The sequence below is a fragment of the Cryptomeria japonica genome, chromosome 3 (genome assembly GCF_030272615.1).
Source record: "Cryptomeria japonica chromosome 3, Sugi_1.0, whole genome shotgun sequence".
Lineage (NCBI taxonomy): Eukaryota > Viridiplantae > Streptophyta > Pinopsida > Cupressales > Cupressaceae > Cryptomeria > Cryptomeria japonica.
In genome coordinates, this window is record NC_081407.1 from 467514128 (window position 1) to 467529938 (window position 15811).

The window sequence follows — 15811 nt, forward strand, 5'->3', positions numbered from 1 at the left end:
GTAAAATGATAGATCATTTGGAGGTTTTAGGTTTATTTATAATAACTAAAATATTAGATTAAGGCTTTGAATATTTATTCTCAAACTTAATTTTTATTTTCTTTTTCAAAGTCTTTACCGATTTAGTTGAATGGAATTGTAAGCCATAGTTGGACAGTATTACATTACTATTAAGAAGCCTCACAGAGTTGATAGATTGAAATCTGATTTAGACTAATTGTCTTAAGTTGATAGATTGAAATCAGATTCAAATTAACTGACTGTCTTTAGTTAAGAGACTGAAATTTGATTCAAATAAACTGTCTTCTTTATTTGACAGACTGACATTTCATTCAAACAAATTATCTATACTTAATAGACTGAAATCTGATTCAGACAAATTGTCTTCGGTGAATAGACTGAAATCTGATTCAAACAAATTGTCTTGGGTGAATAGACTGAAATCTGATTCAAACAAATTGTCTTCGGTGAATAGACTGAAATCTGATTCAAACAAATTGTCTTTAATTAATAGATTGAAATCTGGGTGTGATGATGGTTGTAAAGATAAGAAAACAGCAGATATGAGTTGCATGTGGTTCTTTGATATCTGTTGATCATCATTGGTTGTCTTTTCAATTCTCTTTATTGGTTGAAAAATACTCAAAACTGTAAATTTCAGAGTAGAAACTGTTGCAATTTCAACCGAAAACAATTTGTTTAAATATAAGGCATACGTTCATCCCTTGTAAATACAGCTAATTTGACAAAAATATTTTTCAACCATGGAACCGTGATTCCCAATCCAGATACAGTAGTTGCTTGTCTTTTATCTACTTCATGCATATGTGGTACCAAATTAAAGGGGATAGGTGAACATATGCTTGGAAGACAAAAAGAGAGAAACATTTTGTCTCAGAACACAAAAAATATAGTTAAAACATTTTTGGTCTTCTCTTTAACATTAGTAGTCTCTTATGGGATAACATGTTCTGTCTTTTTTTAATCTGCAATATTAACATTAGTTGTCTTTTCATTTTGAACTTTTCTTTAATCTGGTTGTTCTAAATATTAAATTTGTTTTGCTCTGTTTTGCATTGGCAAGTGATAATCAATCAATAAAAGAACTTTATGATGTGAAGAATGCCCCTTTTGAAACCATTTATCTAACTTGTTGGGGAGCCATTAAATATTGAATTAAAATATTTTTGCAGATCTGATTCTTGATCAGAATGCCACCTCAAAAAGACTTTGCATGGACACATTGCACAACAATTCCTGGTAGCACGAAGGTCAAGTGCAATTGGTGTTTAGAAGAGATTAGTGGTGGAATTTATCGTTTCAAATGGCATTTGTCCAAAGAACGAGGAAATAACACCGTGATATGCAAAGCATGCTCTGCAGATGTCTCGTATCAGGCAAAACAATCTCTTGACGGGATTGCTGAGAGTAAGGCCAAAAAGGCAAGAATTGGGGTTGGACTAGGTTCTAGTTCTGCAAATCCCAGAACGAACCATTTGGGTGAGGAGGATGGCGAAGATGGGAGTTTTAGGGAATGTGGGTCAACACCTAATTCTGTAGCACGTGGCTCAAACACAGGTGGAGGAAACATTAATACTTTCTTCCAACCTCGTACTACACCAGGATCACAAACCACTTTGGAGAGTACAGGATGGAGGAAAACTGTCACTGAACAAGCAAACAAGGCAATTGGTAATTTTTGGTACTCCTCTCACATGGCATTCCATGCTTCCAGAAATCCATATTGGCAACCCATGGTAGATGCTATTGCAGCTGTAGGACTTGGGTTTCAAGCCCCATCTTATGAGTCATTGAGGGTTGGTATGCTGAAAGATGCAATAGAGGATGTTCAAGATATTGTTAAACAACATCGGTTACAGTGGGCTAGAACTAGTTGCATTATCATGTCAGATGGTTGGACAGATAGAAGGAACCGAACTCTCATTAACTTCCTTGTCTCTTGTGAGATTGGCATTGTTTTTCTGAAATCTGTGGATGCATCCACAAATGCATTGTTTGAGATGTATGATGTGGTAGTTACGGATGTAGGGCCACAAAATGTGGTTTAATTTATCACAGACAATGCTGCTGCTCGTGTTGCTGCAGGGAGACTTCTGACAGATAAATACCCTTCCATGTTTTTTACACTATGTGCAGCACATCGCCTTGATCTAACCCTAGAGGACATTGGAAAAAATGAGTGGGTTAAGGCGGCATTTCAAAAGGCTCACAAGGTTACCAAATTTGTTTATAATCACACGAGGGTTTTAGCTATAATGCACTCTTTCACAGGAGGCAATGAGCTAGTTCGACCAGGGGTGACAAGATTTGCAACATATTTCCTTGCATTACAAACATTATGTGAACAAAAAGGTAATTTGAGGCGAATGTTTGTTTCAGTTGAGTGGATGGAGTTTAACTTCACAACTCAAGCAAATGGCATAGCAATGGCAGAGTATATGTATTCTACCACCTTTTGGGAATCTATTTAACATATTGTAGAATTTTTAGAACCTTTAGTAAAAGTCTTGAGACTAGTGGATGGGGAAAAACCCCCCATGGGATGTGTATGAGGCCATGGATAGGGGCAAGGAGGTGATAAGGAGTAAGATGGAAAATAACAGGGACAGGTATATGCCATTGTGGGACATAACTGATAGGAGATGGGATGGGCAAATGCACACTCCTCTCCATGCTACGGGATACTTGCTCAATCCCTTGTTATTCTATAAGACCGACTTCATGGAAATTGATGCTGAGATCAAACAAGGCTTCTTCAAGTGCATGGAAAAAATGTTTCCTGACTTGGAAAAAATTGATGCAACTACGATAGAGTTGGAAGTGTACAAGAATTCTAAGGGTTTTCTCTCTTCTAGGGCTGCTATACAAAGCAGAAAGACCATTCAACCAGGTAGAGTCTATAAACTTTTGACAATCTCTTTATTTTGCCAACTTGCTCAATAAGGCTCACAAGATTATAAGATATTCTTAGTCTTACAATATCATCTCTATACAATGTGTTTTTCAGCTGCATGGTGGGCCTCTTTTGGAGACGAAATATCAAATTTAAGGTGGATGACAGTGCGCATTTTGAGCCAACCATGCAGCTCATCAACTTGTGAGCGTAAGTGGAGTGTTTTTGAACACATACATTCCAAGAAACGCAACTGCCTATCACAACAATGGATGAATGACTTGGTATCTGTTCATCACAACCTCCGCTTGAAGATAAGGAAAGCTCAAGGTGAGAATATTAATATATAGTTGCAGTTTTTTAAATTGTATTCACTATTCATTGTGTTTTTCACTTGTAAGGGAAGCACTAATTTCTACATGGGCAAAATCAGGAACTATTGAGGATGGCTTGCCAATTGACCTCGATGAGATATATCCAGAGTGTGAGTTGATTGCTGCTAATGTTGGTGTTGATGATGATGATGATGATGATGTTGTTGCTGATCGTCCATTTGAGATTGAAGATTTTGATATCATGAGGCAAGCCAACTTTGGTCCTCAATGGGTTGAACGAATTAGGAGAGACTTTCACCCGAGAGCTTCATCATCAGGGCCTCCTGCCCTCTAGCACGTCATTGTCTACATTTGATATTTTGGAATTTTGTACTTAGTTTACAAGTTGACTTTGTTCAAAGTCACAAACTATATTGTAATTGACATTTTGACATCTATCACCATCTAGATATTATTTATGGTGTTGTATATTTTGTGCAACGTAATCAGTGATATGAATATAAACAGCAGAAATCTATTTCCTGCAATTCATGTGTTCAAGTGTCTATTTTATTTGCCTACAATATCTCTATGCTATGGAAATGCCCTAAAATATATAAAAAAGTAGTTTTTGATTGTTTTTCTACAATTTTTTACGTTTTTTTGTAAATCTGATTTTGTCCCGATTTTTTGAAAAAATCTTCTGCTTTTGTTTTGCTGACTAATTCCCCAAACGATTATTGCTTCCTTGATACAAAGCACATCAACAATTGGTTCACATACAAGCAAAACTTTTGCTGCACTTTCCCAGAAATTGCTGTTTAGGATGATTTGCTCTATGTTCTTCCCCTTAGGGCCTTTAGAAAGCACTGAACTTTCCCACTGATTGGAACAAATAACAGATCTCAAAGCTACTTTTTCTTCAACCACTCTTTTCAAAGTGATATAATATGAAGCAAATCTTGTTTCACAAGGCCTCAACAATTCCTTTGATGCATGCTGCCTATAAATACTCAATGTGAGACGATGATTCCGTATGAAATTTTCAATTGCTCCCCCTCTATGAATAGCTTCATTTACCCATGAGAATTTAGCCAAGTCATGAAGCAATAAATCGAGACAATGGGTTGCACATGGGCTCCAATATCTCTATGCATACTTCTCTACAATGAGTCTCCCAACTCCCACACAATTTGCTGCACTATCAGTTACCACTTGAACCACATTTTCCATCCCTACTTCAAGAATGGCTTCCTCTAATATTTGAAAAATATACTCTAAAGTTTTCTTGTGGTTCATGGTGTCAATGACTTTCAAAAACACAACGCCTTCAGGACAAGACACCAAAACATTAATCAATGGTTTTTGACACATATCTGACCATCCATCACTCAATATAGTGCAACCTGTTTCCTTCCAAGTGGCTTTTACATCAGCTATTTTCTCAGTCACTCTATCTTTTGACCTCTGCAAAAGAGTTGTCCTGATAGCCTCTGAACCTGGGGGTGTGTACCCTTTGCCAAACTTTGCAATTTTGTGAACTACATTACGAAAATGTGGATTTCTCGCAACATTGAATGGAATAGCACTCGTGTAAAACGAATCAGCAACTGCATCATCCACCTGCTGTATCTCTACTCGTTTCCAAAAGTTGTTCAGTGTTCCACTCTGTTTTGATACGCTCATTGGTTTGGATTGCACAAAAGAGGAAGACATGATAGATGTGAATCTAGATATATCTCCTTCAATTCTCAGTTTCTTTTGTGCCTTCTTCATTTTGCCTACCATTGAAGCAGCCAACTCTTTCTCTAGAATAGCTTTAAGTTCTGGAGTCGCACCTATACATGCTTGAACACCTCCACCTGGACTTTGTATTAGCAAGGAAGTGGTCCCTAAGCCTTGTTAAAGTTCCAATTATAGTTCCCTCACATAGGTTACATTTGATGTGAGTTCCATTTCGGTTCACATGCTTCCATGCCTTAGAAGTTGATTTAGGAGGAGCCATTAAATTAAAATCTGCATGTTTGGAAAGATAAATTAAAAAACAAAATAAACACTACATTTATTTCAACCTTTCAAAATATAAATACTTTAAGTTTTAACAATTTCACAAATGACCTCTTAAAAACAGAGTATAAAATTCGGCTTGAACCTTTAAAAAACAAAATAAATACTATTCTTGTTTAATAAACATAAAAACAAAAATTTAATACATTTTTAGTTTTAAATTAAAAAACAAAATAAACATTACATTTATTTCAAAATTTCAAAATAAAAATACTAAAGTTTAATAAAACGTTTATTAATAATTTAATATAATCATTTTTTTAACGAAAAAAAAAAATACTAGATTTTATTTTTGGTTATTAAATTTAATAAAATTACTACACTACCATTTAAAAAAAATATATAAAAATATATTAATTTTTTTAAAACTTTACCAAACAAATAAAAAACTAAAATCAAATAATATAATATTAAACAATATAATAAAAAACTATTAATATAAATTATATAACATTAAACAACATTATTTTATAATTTATATTATGTGTATTAAATTAAAAACTAAAAAATAAACATTATAAATTTATAAATACACGAGAAGCCTATTATGTGTGGTTACTGATAAATTGATAATTATCTATTCAAAAACATTATAAACAAACATTATAAACAAAAAACTTATAATACACGAGAACCCTAAAAATATATTATGTAATATGAAACATCGAAAATTTGAAACCTAAAAAAAATTAAAAAAATTTTACACGAGAACCCTACCTGTGCAGGTCGGGAGGACGGATTGATGCCAGAGGTAGAGGCAACAACTCGAGCTTCGACGGAAGCTTCTAGAGCTTGTACAACGATGGCCGAAGGTTGGTGAGGTCGGTCTGCAATGGCGGTCCAAGGTCGGGCGATTGGAACTGATGCGTCCGCGACTGCAGAAAAAACGATAAACTTTGCTATGTTTGCCGCCGTATTTATCAAAAAAACTCGATGAAACCCTAAAAAAATCAAGGAAAAAAAACTTTTCGGCAAACACGTCATCCCTATTTTTAGGTACGAATTTGACCAAATTTTTTTCGCATTTTATGAACTGTTTTAAGTTCAGCGAATTTTGAACTTCAAGGTTGAAATTCGGCTGATTCTGGTGACTTAGACTACAACAACACATTGGGTATGGAATCACAGCTCTTCAACACCTTTGACTAAAATTTAACCATGATAAATGTATTTTGAACTGTAAAAGATGCCTCTGCCTAGTTATAGGTTTGTTGACTATTATCAATGCCACATACATTTTTACTGATTTTAGTTAAAGAAGAGTTGGCTTTGAGGAGTTGCCTAACTGTTGTGATTGATGACCTATGACTGAGCTAACTCAGATTTTTTTGGGGATATCCTCAGACATTGAACAATGATTAAGTTATGAGGTGAGAGCATTTTTGGGACATCATCTAGTATTGAGCTATGGAATGGAAGGCCTTTTACAAGAAGTCCTTGATGTTGAAGTATGATTGATCGACAAGGTAGGAGGTCCTGTGCAAGTAGTCTTTGCTACTGAACTATGATTGAGCTAGGTGTATTATGGTTGTGTTTTGACTTTGGGTACATATAACTAAAGTGGCACATTCTAGGATATTTGCAAATTTTAATTTAATATTAGGATTTTTTTGTTTAGAGATAAGTTGAGAGCAATGATGGTTTATCTTTTGTTGGACAAGAGAATAGATTATGTAAAAGTTTATGGCCAACCTGGTTCATGGAAATCAATTTTCAATTACTTTGTTTTTAGGCTCCAACTAACTATAGGATATTTTATATGGGTGTTCTCTTCTTACATGGAATATAATTAGCTCTTAAAAATGATAGATAAGTAGAAAAATTAATATTGCAGGTTTGAATAATGTGAAGACATGTTCTAGTTGACACAAACATTGTACAGATCAAAATATGAAATTGTATTAAATTTTTATTTTGCGTTCTGTAGCTTCTGGATGTGGGTTTGATTATGAGAATCTATTTACAGGTCACTCTTGGGCTATGCTATTCCTCTTATTGTGCCCATTGCTTTTTCTGTCTATTTTGGTGGAGTTTGTCTCCAATTTCTTATTGAGAAGATGGGAATGTTTGGCTCTGTTCCACAGCCCTATGGTATCCTCCTGACCTCTAGTTTATCTTTATCCGATAGAATGGTACAATTTTTGGCTTCACTGAATTTTTTATTGATTATAGATTATTTTTTGGTTAAATGTGTTAAACAGATTTTGAAAGTTCCATTCATTTTTGCATGGGATAATTTATGAATGTTTTTCCCCTGAAAGTTATCCTAGCAGTCTCACATTTTTGCTGATCAAGAGGCCTGATAGTCTAGATGATTGTTATCATCTACAGGGTATAAAGTCACCTAGGAAGAGAGTGGGGGAGAGGAACTGGAGTAAGCACACATTCCAAGAACCATAGCATATAGAGACAGGAAATGGATCAGGAAATACCAAGCTAGCTGATGGCCCTTGATCAGAAATTATTAACAGTGAAATCCAAGCTATAGTGATCACAGGCATAAGCCATCTCTTGAGTGAATCCCTGTTTACAGTTACTAAGTAAACTTATTAGAGTTGTTAAACAGACATGTTTTCATGATTGTTTAGCTTGACATATCCTTCATAATGAAGAATGTATTTTACATTGGATTCAGTATCAGTGGAGAAGAAAATAATCCATGCAATTGCTACTGATGCAGAATTGTACCCTTTTAATAAAATTTCTAAAACCAAAGATAAAAATAATTACAAATAGAAAAATTAACTGAATGCTACAGCTGATACACACTATGTAATAAGATCTGCAAATCTTCTATACTGATTGTCTATGCTTTGGACATTGGGTTTTAGGCAATAGCCCAAGTACAAACAAGGTTGTCTCTTAGCCTCTTGGATGCAACTTAGGGCCCAATCAATCTCTTGCCAGTTAGAACTTCCTGATTGTTATTACCATATTTTGATTAATACTAGACTAATACCAGCTAAGTATTATGATTTTCAGTATGTACACTTGTGTTATATGAAATGGTGGAATATGACTTTTAGACGGGGTACCATCCATTTTAAGTGATAGTGTGTCCATCTTACTCCAGATTTTTGCCCTTAAGGTCTCCTCTCATGTTTTCAACACCCAGAAATAAATATTTACAACCATAACTAAAGGAAATGTAAGCAGAAATGAAAACAGAAACTTGTCACTTCAGCATATATTCACAAGTTAATGTGCATTCAATATCGGCAGGAAGAACACAGCTAGAGCTTCCCATGCTATCTTCAAAGACAATATAAAGACCTGTGTAGTGACTAGAAGGTGTTTTGGTCGACAGCAGTTGACAACCACCAATTGGACTGAACTCAATTAAAAAAGAAAAAAATCTAGATGTGTTCTGGCATATGACACATTAGTTGGCTAAACACATTCATTGATTAGATATTTAACAATTTATTACAATATAAAACAAACAGTAACAAATTCATCAGTCTAATTTATTGAAAAACCAACACTCACATCAGTGCCTACAATGTTACTTACTATTAGCTTCATGCTTATCAGAAACCCTCCAAAATCCTCTTTTTATGATTTTAGAAGGTTAAAGATGATACGGATCACATAATAGATAAAATACACATGGAAAAAAGCCAAGGATAACAGGATTACAACATGAAAATTTGGGATAGAATTTGCATATCTTCATTCAATTCATCAAGAATATATTTATTATGTTGAGAGGTTTAACTACAATGGCAGCAAGGGAGGTTGCAATGGAGTGAATGGATAACAAAGACTGACATAAACTAGATGGCTATTTACATGTCAAACTTTTAGTGTGATCTTTTATGTGAATATGTACTAGCATAGATATCTTAAGTACATCTACCTAAAGGACACCAAGGGACATCAATCTCAAGATACCACAAATGCAATATTGGTGCCTCCAGACTTATGTTTCTCAGCATCTTTTAGATAGATGTATTTAAGATATCAATTCCAGTAATTTTATAAGGCAGCACTTATACCATGTCCAAGATTGATGCCTTTACATATCAGACCAACCAAGGAACAAAATCAACTGGCCACAATTTGATTATCTCCTGGTAGAAATGGCATCCATATATGAATTGCTAATCAGAAATTGCTGCCTTTAACTAGTTGGTGGTTAAACTAGTATGTTAGATTAAAGCTTGCCTGTGATTATTGAACTAACACAAATATATTCATCAATAGTTACAGTAAATGCAACAATACTTAGGTGATTGAAGTACTAATCATCCACCACCGAGCCTTAGTATGCTAGATAAATGCTGACCCATGGTTATTGAATTAACACAATGCATTCATCAAATAGTCACAGTAAGTACAACAATACTTAAGTGATTGAATTATTAATCATCCACTACTGAGGTTTAGTTTGTTAGATAAATGCTACCCTGTGATTATTGAATTAATACAATACGTTCATCAATAGTCACAGTAAGTGCACTACTTAAGTGATTGAAGTACTAAAAAAATTTGGTCCTCAGACTTTTTGAAACCAAAAATCACAAAAAACACTCATCATATATGGAGGCATACTTCAAAATACATGTTCGAATTTGCATATCTTGATAAGATTCACCATGAATAACTGAATTTTTTGTAGCAGCATACAGGTCAAGACCAAGTCTCGTTTACCTTTCAGACTCAATTTGATACCATAATCAGGGTCACAATTCTCTTACTTTCTTCTAATATAAATGAGTTTCATACATACAATGATTCCTTGCTATCTCTAACTTCTTGGTTGAAGCACTGTTGTTTATATTGACTGGTACTACATTAATTAAAAAGCCAGAAATTCCAATATTCTAAATAATATAATCTACAATCAAGCCAAAAATAGGTTAGCCTCAGCAGAATCCATAGAAATGGGACTAGGACTCGGCAAGGGTGATTGGACTCGGGACTCAGTGGAAAAACTAGGTGGAGACTTGACAGGACTCAACAAAGTGAAAATTAAGGATTTAAAACTCGTTTCATGCACCCTTTATTAATAAACCTTAAAGACACAATATCATCAAATAGAAGCTAATTTGATCACATACACAAGTATACATCCATCACATTAGTATAAATGCAAATTGTAGCTGAAGGAAATAGCAAACATAGATATATAAATATTGTCAAATGTATACAAAACTCATGGAATATGAAATCCATGACATCAAATGTTCCACACAAATATTAAAGCAACTACAAGTCTATGGCTCAGAGGAGTCTGCATCCTTCCTACGAAGTGTCTAAGGTAGGTCTTGGATGATTCAACAACCATAGTCTCTACTTGTGACTCCATTCCATCCTTACCAACATCAACTTTGTCTGTGTTTGCTCATGCTCTAACCTCCTCCTCTGCCATGGCCACAACCTTAGCCTCTCTATCTGCCTGGTCGATCCAATCAAGGTCCTCGTCACTAAAGACAAGATTCGTAGCCTCAGTGATCCACCCAAATTCTAGATTGACCTCCTCTTGCGTGAATAGGTGGAGTCATGGTCCAAAACTTGTCTCTGTCTAAGACAGAGGTTGTAACGAACAAAGACCAGATCATTCAACCTCTCCATAGACAGTCTATTGCGCCTCTTGGAGTCTGGTCAAACATACTCCAATTGCGCGCACAACTAGAAACACTACATGGTTGGCTCAAAATACGAATGGCTATCTGCTGAAGATTTTGTGTTTTAGGACCAAACATATGCCACCATCTATCCGAGATGAGAAAAAGAAAAAAAAAGTCATTCTCATTTAATAATAAATTGAAAAATATATATGCTCTTAAAATATATTTTTACCTAGCTGCATTTTTGTCCGATTGTCTCTGCAAATTTGATAAGAGAAGACCTCCCCTTCTGCATTAGAAAAGGCCTCTAACTTGTGGATTATAGTGCTACAATGACCAAACAACATTCACTCGATCATTGAGTAGAGCCCATTAAGAACCTCCTCATCCGCCTTAAAATCAGGGTAGAAATGGAATGTTGGATTGAGGTAATATGCGGCTGAATGGAGGGGCTTGTGAAGATGGACTTGCCATCTCCTATCAATGATATTACAAATGGGACGATACTTACTCTCATCTCCTCCATAGACAAATTTGATGGCCTCCTTGGCCCTATCCATGCCCTCGTATATGTAGCGAAATGCAGGCTTCTCCCCATCAGCAGCTCATAGAACTACCAAGGGCTCAATGAACTACAAATATTGTGAAACATTATCAATTGACTTAAGTGTGAATGAAAATAAGCAAATAAAAGAAAAATATGAATAAAAATTAAAACGCAATGTAGCATATATAAAATTTTTACCTTCACAATCTTTGCACAAGGGGCCCAAAAGCCTGGCTCATCTAAAATGCAATCTGCCACATCAATCCCTACATCGGTCGTAGCATAGGATGAGGAACTCCACTCCTCACCAACAAACCTACGCCTGAAAGTTGCCTTACACTGAATCAAGGATTGTAATGTGATGAAATTGGTGGCAAAGCCAGTGATTCTTGGACGAGCCAACTCCTTCTGCCTTGTGTATTGTCTCATTAGGCTAGGAACCCATGAATGATTGTATACTAATTTGCAAATATTTTTTGCCTTCTGTACACATGTCCTGATCCATGGAAGCTTGCCAATATCCTCCAACATGAGGTCAAGGCAATGGGTGGCACATGGAGACCAAAATAAAGATGGCTGCCTCTCCATCAAAAGTTTACCTGCAACAACATAATTTGCTGCATTATCGGTCACCACTTGTACTACATTCTCCTCCTCCATCTCATGTATGACCTCCTCTATAGCCTCACATAGGAATGTTGCATTTTTTGAATGTGCAGAAGCATCAATGGACTTTGGAACATGGTGCCACTTGAAATTTGAAAATAAAGCCAAATCAATGATCATTCAGTAAATCATAAATTAAAAAATTAAAAATACTAATCGCAAAATCAAATTCAAATTATTCAATGCATTGAGGGAAGTAGAATGATCAATCACTTGCAGAGGAAACAAGAAAATTCAGGAGCATCCTATTTCTCCTATAGGTTCAACCATTCGTCATGATGGTTCAACCCTTCTTGCTCCATATCTCACGCTGGTCCTCTAATGTGGCTTTTACATCACCCACCATTTTTTTCAAAATTGGGCCACTTAAGTCAGATTCAAAAGGGGTTTTGAACCTTGCCCCACAAATAGTGATGGCGTCAACCATGCTCTGCAAATAAGGACACCTGTCACAAAATAATTTTAAAAGATAATTCTGTCCAATGAAAATTCATTACACAAAGCAAACTATAAATTTTAAAACAATCAAATAAAAAGGAATTGTCTGGTTGCGAAGAATGGAATTGTGCAATAGTACCAAAATTTCCCAATTGTACGTCTAGTTGCATCATGTACCTCCTTGTTCCAACCCATGCTCTCAAGCGACGATTGGGCACTAGGAGTAGTGCGTGGCTCAAAATATGAATCCATCCTAGATTTGTGAATTCTAGGACTAATGCTAATACTTCCACTACCATTGGCGGAAGCACTAGCACTAGGACGATATGGAGGCATGGAAAAAGCCTCTCGAACACAACCAATGCTAGCCAACTCCTCCCTTTGCCTCTTCTTCATTTCTTTTTTCTAGTTGCACTTGGCACTCACGAATAGCCTCAAGAATTGCTTTGGTGCAAGGGTCCGCATAATGGCCGTGTATGCTGACAAGGTGGTATTTCAATCTATTTGTGCCTCCATGAAAGATTGTTTTGCAATATTTACATTTTGCCTCTCCTTTTTTTTGCCCAGGAAAACTTTTAGTATGTTTCCAAGCTGGATCCCTTCTACTTGGGATTGTTCTAGGAGTAGGATTATCACTAGACATTGTGTAAAATATGATTTTCAAAAACACGACTGCTGCAATAAAACAATTACAAAAAAATGAACATTTGTGCATTGTCATTTATAAATCAATACAAAAAAAATTGTATGTTTTCTTTCAAAAAATACTGTAGGGTTTGTTTGAAAAAAAAATGTAGGGTTTCTTTCAAAAAAAAAAATGTAGGGTTTCCTAATTGCTCTTTCTTTGAAATGAAATCAAAATGAATAGAAATGAAAAAAAAAAAATGTAATTTTTGCTTACAAAACACCAAAAAAAATCAAAAAAAATCAATCTTACCTCTTAGAACAAACTTTAGATGAAATGCAACCTCATTCCAATCCTTTTTATGGAGCTCTTGATGCACCAAATGTGAGCAATACGCTGCCCCAATGTGATTTGTTGACAAATTCTTGGTCTTCCTCCTTGCTGGTTGCCCTACAATGCACTCTTGTTTTTCCTCACAACTCACTCTTCTCCTATTTTGCCAGTACAATGAAATGAGCTCACATTTAGGGTTGGGGAGACTATAACTCAAAAAAATAAAATTAAAAACACTTTATTTTTTATGTTTTTTCATTGCCTTATGTTTTGTTGCCATCGGCTCAGTCCAGGCTTTGAGACTTGCTGGGTCCAGGCCAAGTTGGTGAGTCCTTGGACTCGCCCAGGACTCGGATGAGTCCAAGTTCCGGCCCCTAGGACTCACCCAAGGTCACTCGGTCCAAGACTCGCCAAGTCTTGGCAAGTCCAAGCGAGTCCCGTTTCTATGGCAGAATCTCACAACAAAAAGATCGTAATATTAATGTATCACAATGATTATGTTAAAGGAGACAATACTCCATACCTACAGCTTATGGTTAGTAACTTATTAAAAACTCAAACAACATAAACCATGAGCCGTCATGAGTACACTTGGAGAACAAGAAGTACAAAGCATAAACAGTTTGAAGCTGTAGATTTCTGTCTTCTGAAGCTTTTCATAGTCCAATCTATCTTCACTTGGGATGGGGATGTTAATAGTTGAGAAGGAACACAGCTCTTTAACAGGTGTACACTCTTACTTTTGTGTAACATATGTACATGTGATTGAATTGTTTTTAGACTTTTGAGCACTCTTCTGTAGCTGAACCATCAGTGAAGTGTCATCCAAACCTAGAACCATGCCTAGATGCTTGAAAACTAAACATCCCTGACATCAACTTAAAAAAAAATATCAATTAAGTTGTCATCAGGTATTTGTCATTTTTAATGGCGATGCTCCATATGTACTCCCTATGTCCACATCCAAACCCTAAACCTAACTTCATTACCAAGGCCAGTGCCTACCTACATTTTGACTTCACCACCCAAGAGCCCTGGAAGGATAGTTAAATGCACACATGGATGAAGAGTCAGAGATAATCCACAGGTTGTTATCAGACAACTTACATTTTTTACTTTCTTAGCCTTTGTTGCATTTTTGGACTAGCACGGAGATTAGAGTTGCCACCTCTTTCACCACTACCATCTCTTTTGATATTCAGTGCCTTTTCTCACAGCATCGACATATAACTCTGCCTAACGCCACTACCGTAAGCGGAAAGATGGACGGAATGAAGGACATGGCAAATAAAATGAACTCTTTTTTATTCACTTCACCATGTAACACCTTAATCCCTATTCTCTTTCTATTCACTTCAAGATCAATTACACTTCTTTGGTAATAATTTCTTGATCAATTCCTGTCACCATTATATCTCTTTTAATATTTTAATATTTTAATATTTAACATTTAATGTTTTACTTTTTACAAATTAAGATGGCCCCGTTAAGTGCCAAGGGTCACATTTATAGCCTTTAATTAAATAGTCTAGTGCCTCCCAATTGCCTTTCCTAACTCTGTGAATGCCTAGGGGCTTGAATAAATCCTGCATTTGCTTGAAAGTCTCCTTATTTTAATTGGGCTGATGTAATGGTGTTATCAATCAAAATCATTGCTACTGGAGAGATCCCAAGCTTTAGTAAGAATTCTGTTAAAGTTTCCAGTTTGAGTAGTGCCTTTTTTTATATGATTAAAAACTAGCTTTGAGTCAAATTATGATTCAATTTCCTAAAACCCTGGAAAGACTTTCAATCAAAATGGAAGCATCTGCTTTATCTTCGGTTACTTGGTTGATTTGAATAGAACATGCTTCAATTTACTTTTATATGTGATTTCTAATAAGATCATAGAGACCAGCAAGGTTTGGATTATGTTTGAAGTTAAGTATTGATTTTCATATATTAGGTGGACTCATCTCATAGAGACCCTATTAGGCTTATATGGGAACACTCATTTCTGTGCTGTATTAATTGTCCTTATCTTTTTTGTCAATCCCAAAGACTGCAAGGATTTGAAAAGTTGGGAAGTGCAAAAGGAGGAGGAAAACCTTCCTTGATGCTCTTCCATCATAAGGGGAGATGCAAAAAAGTGAGTATTGGATTGAACGAAAGCAAAGATGGTTTTCAATCCTAGCTGCAGGTTGAATTGCAATTCAACTTAGATTCTAAGTTTATACTTCTTTGCAGATGTTTTTTAGTATGCAGGTAACTAAGGAGATTGATTGCAATATTTTACAAGACATCCTCTTTAATTGCTTGTATATTTTCTAATTCATTTTTAATTTCTGTCCAGAG

General features: G+C 35.5%; 2 protein-coding genes across 5 annotated transcripts in view; both read left to right on the top strand.

Moving 5' to 3' along the window:
- The window catches only part of LOC131041381 (uncharacterized), a 145608-nt gene that overhangs the window by 104781 nt on the left and 25016 nt on the right, over positions 1-15811 (top strand). For all 3 annotated transcript variants that reach the window (XM_057974432.2, XM_057974433.2, XM_057974434.2), the window contains one exon: positions 7262-7386. In XM_057974432.2, coding sequence (XP_057830415.2) covers positions 7262-7386 — 125 coding nt within the window. The remainder of the gene's footprint in view (positions 1-7261; positions 7387-15811) is intronic.
- LOC131041382 (uncharacterized) lies at positions 170-3742 on the top strand. Of its 2 annotated transcripts, none has more exons than XM_057974435.2 (3): positions 170-2911; positions 3029-3244; positions 3348-3742. In XM_057974435.2, exons 1-3 carry the CDS (start codon positions 2542-2544, stop codon positions 3581-3583), a joined length of 822 nt encoding a protein of 273 aa, XP_057830418.2. In that variant the 5' UTR covers positions 170-2541; the 3' UTR covers positions 3584-3742. Both variants share the same exon structure in this region; 1 of them encodes a protein (XP_057830418.2).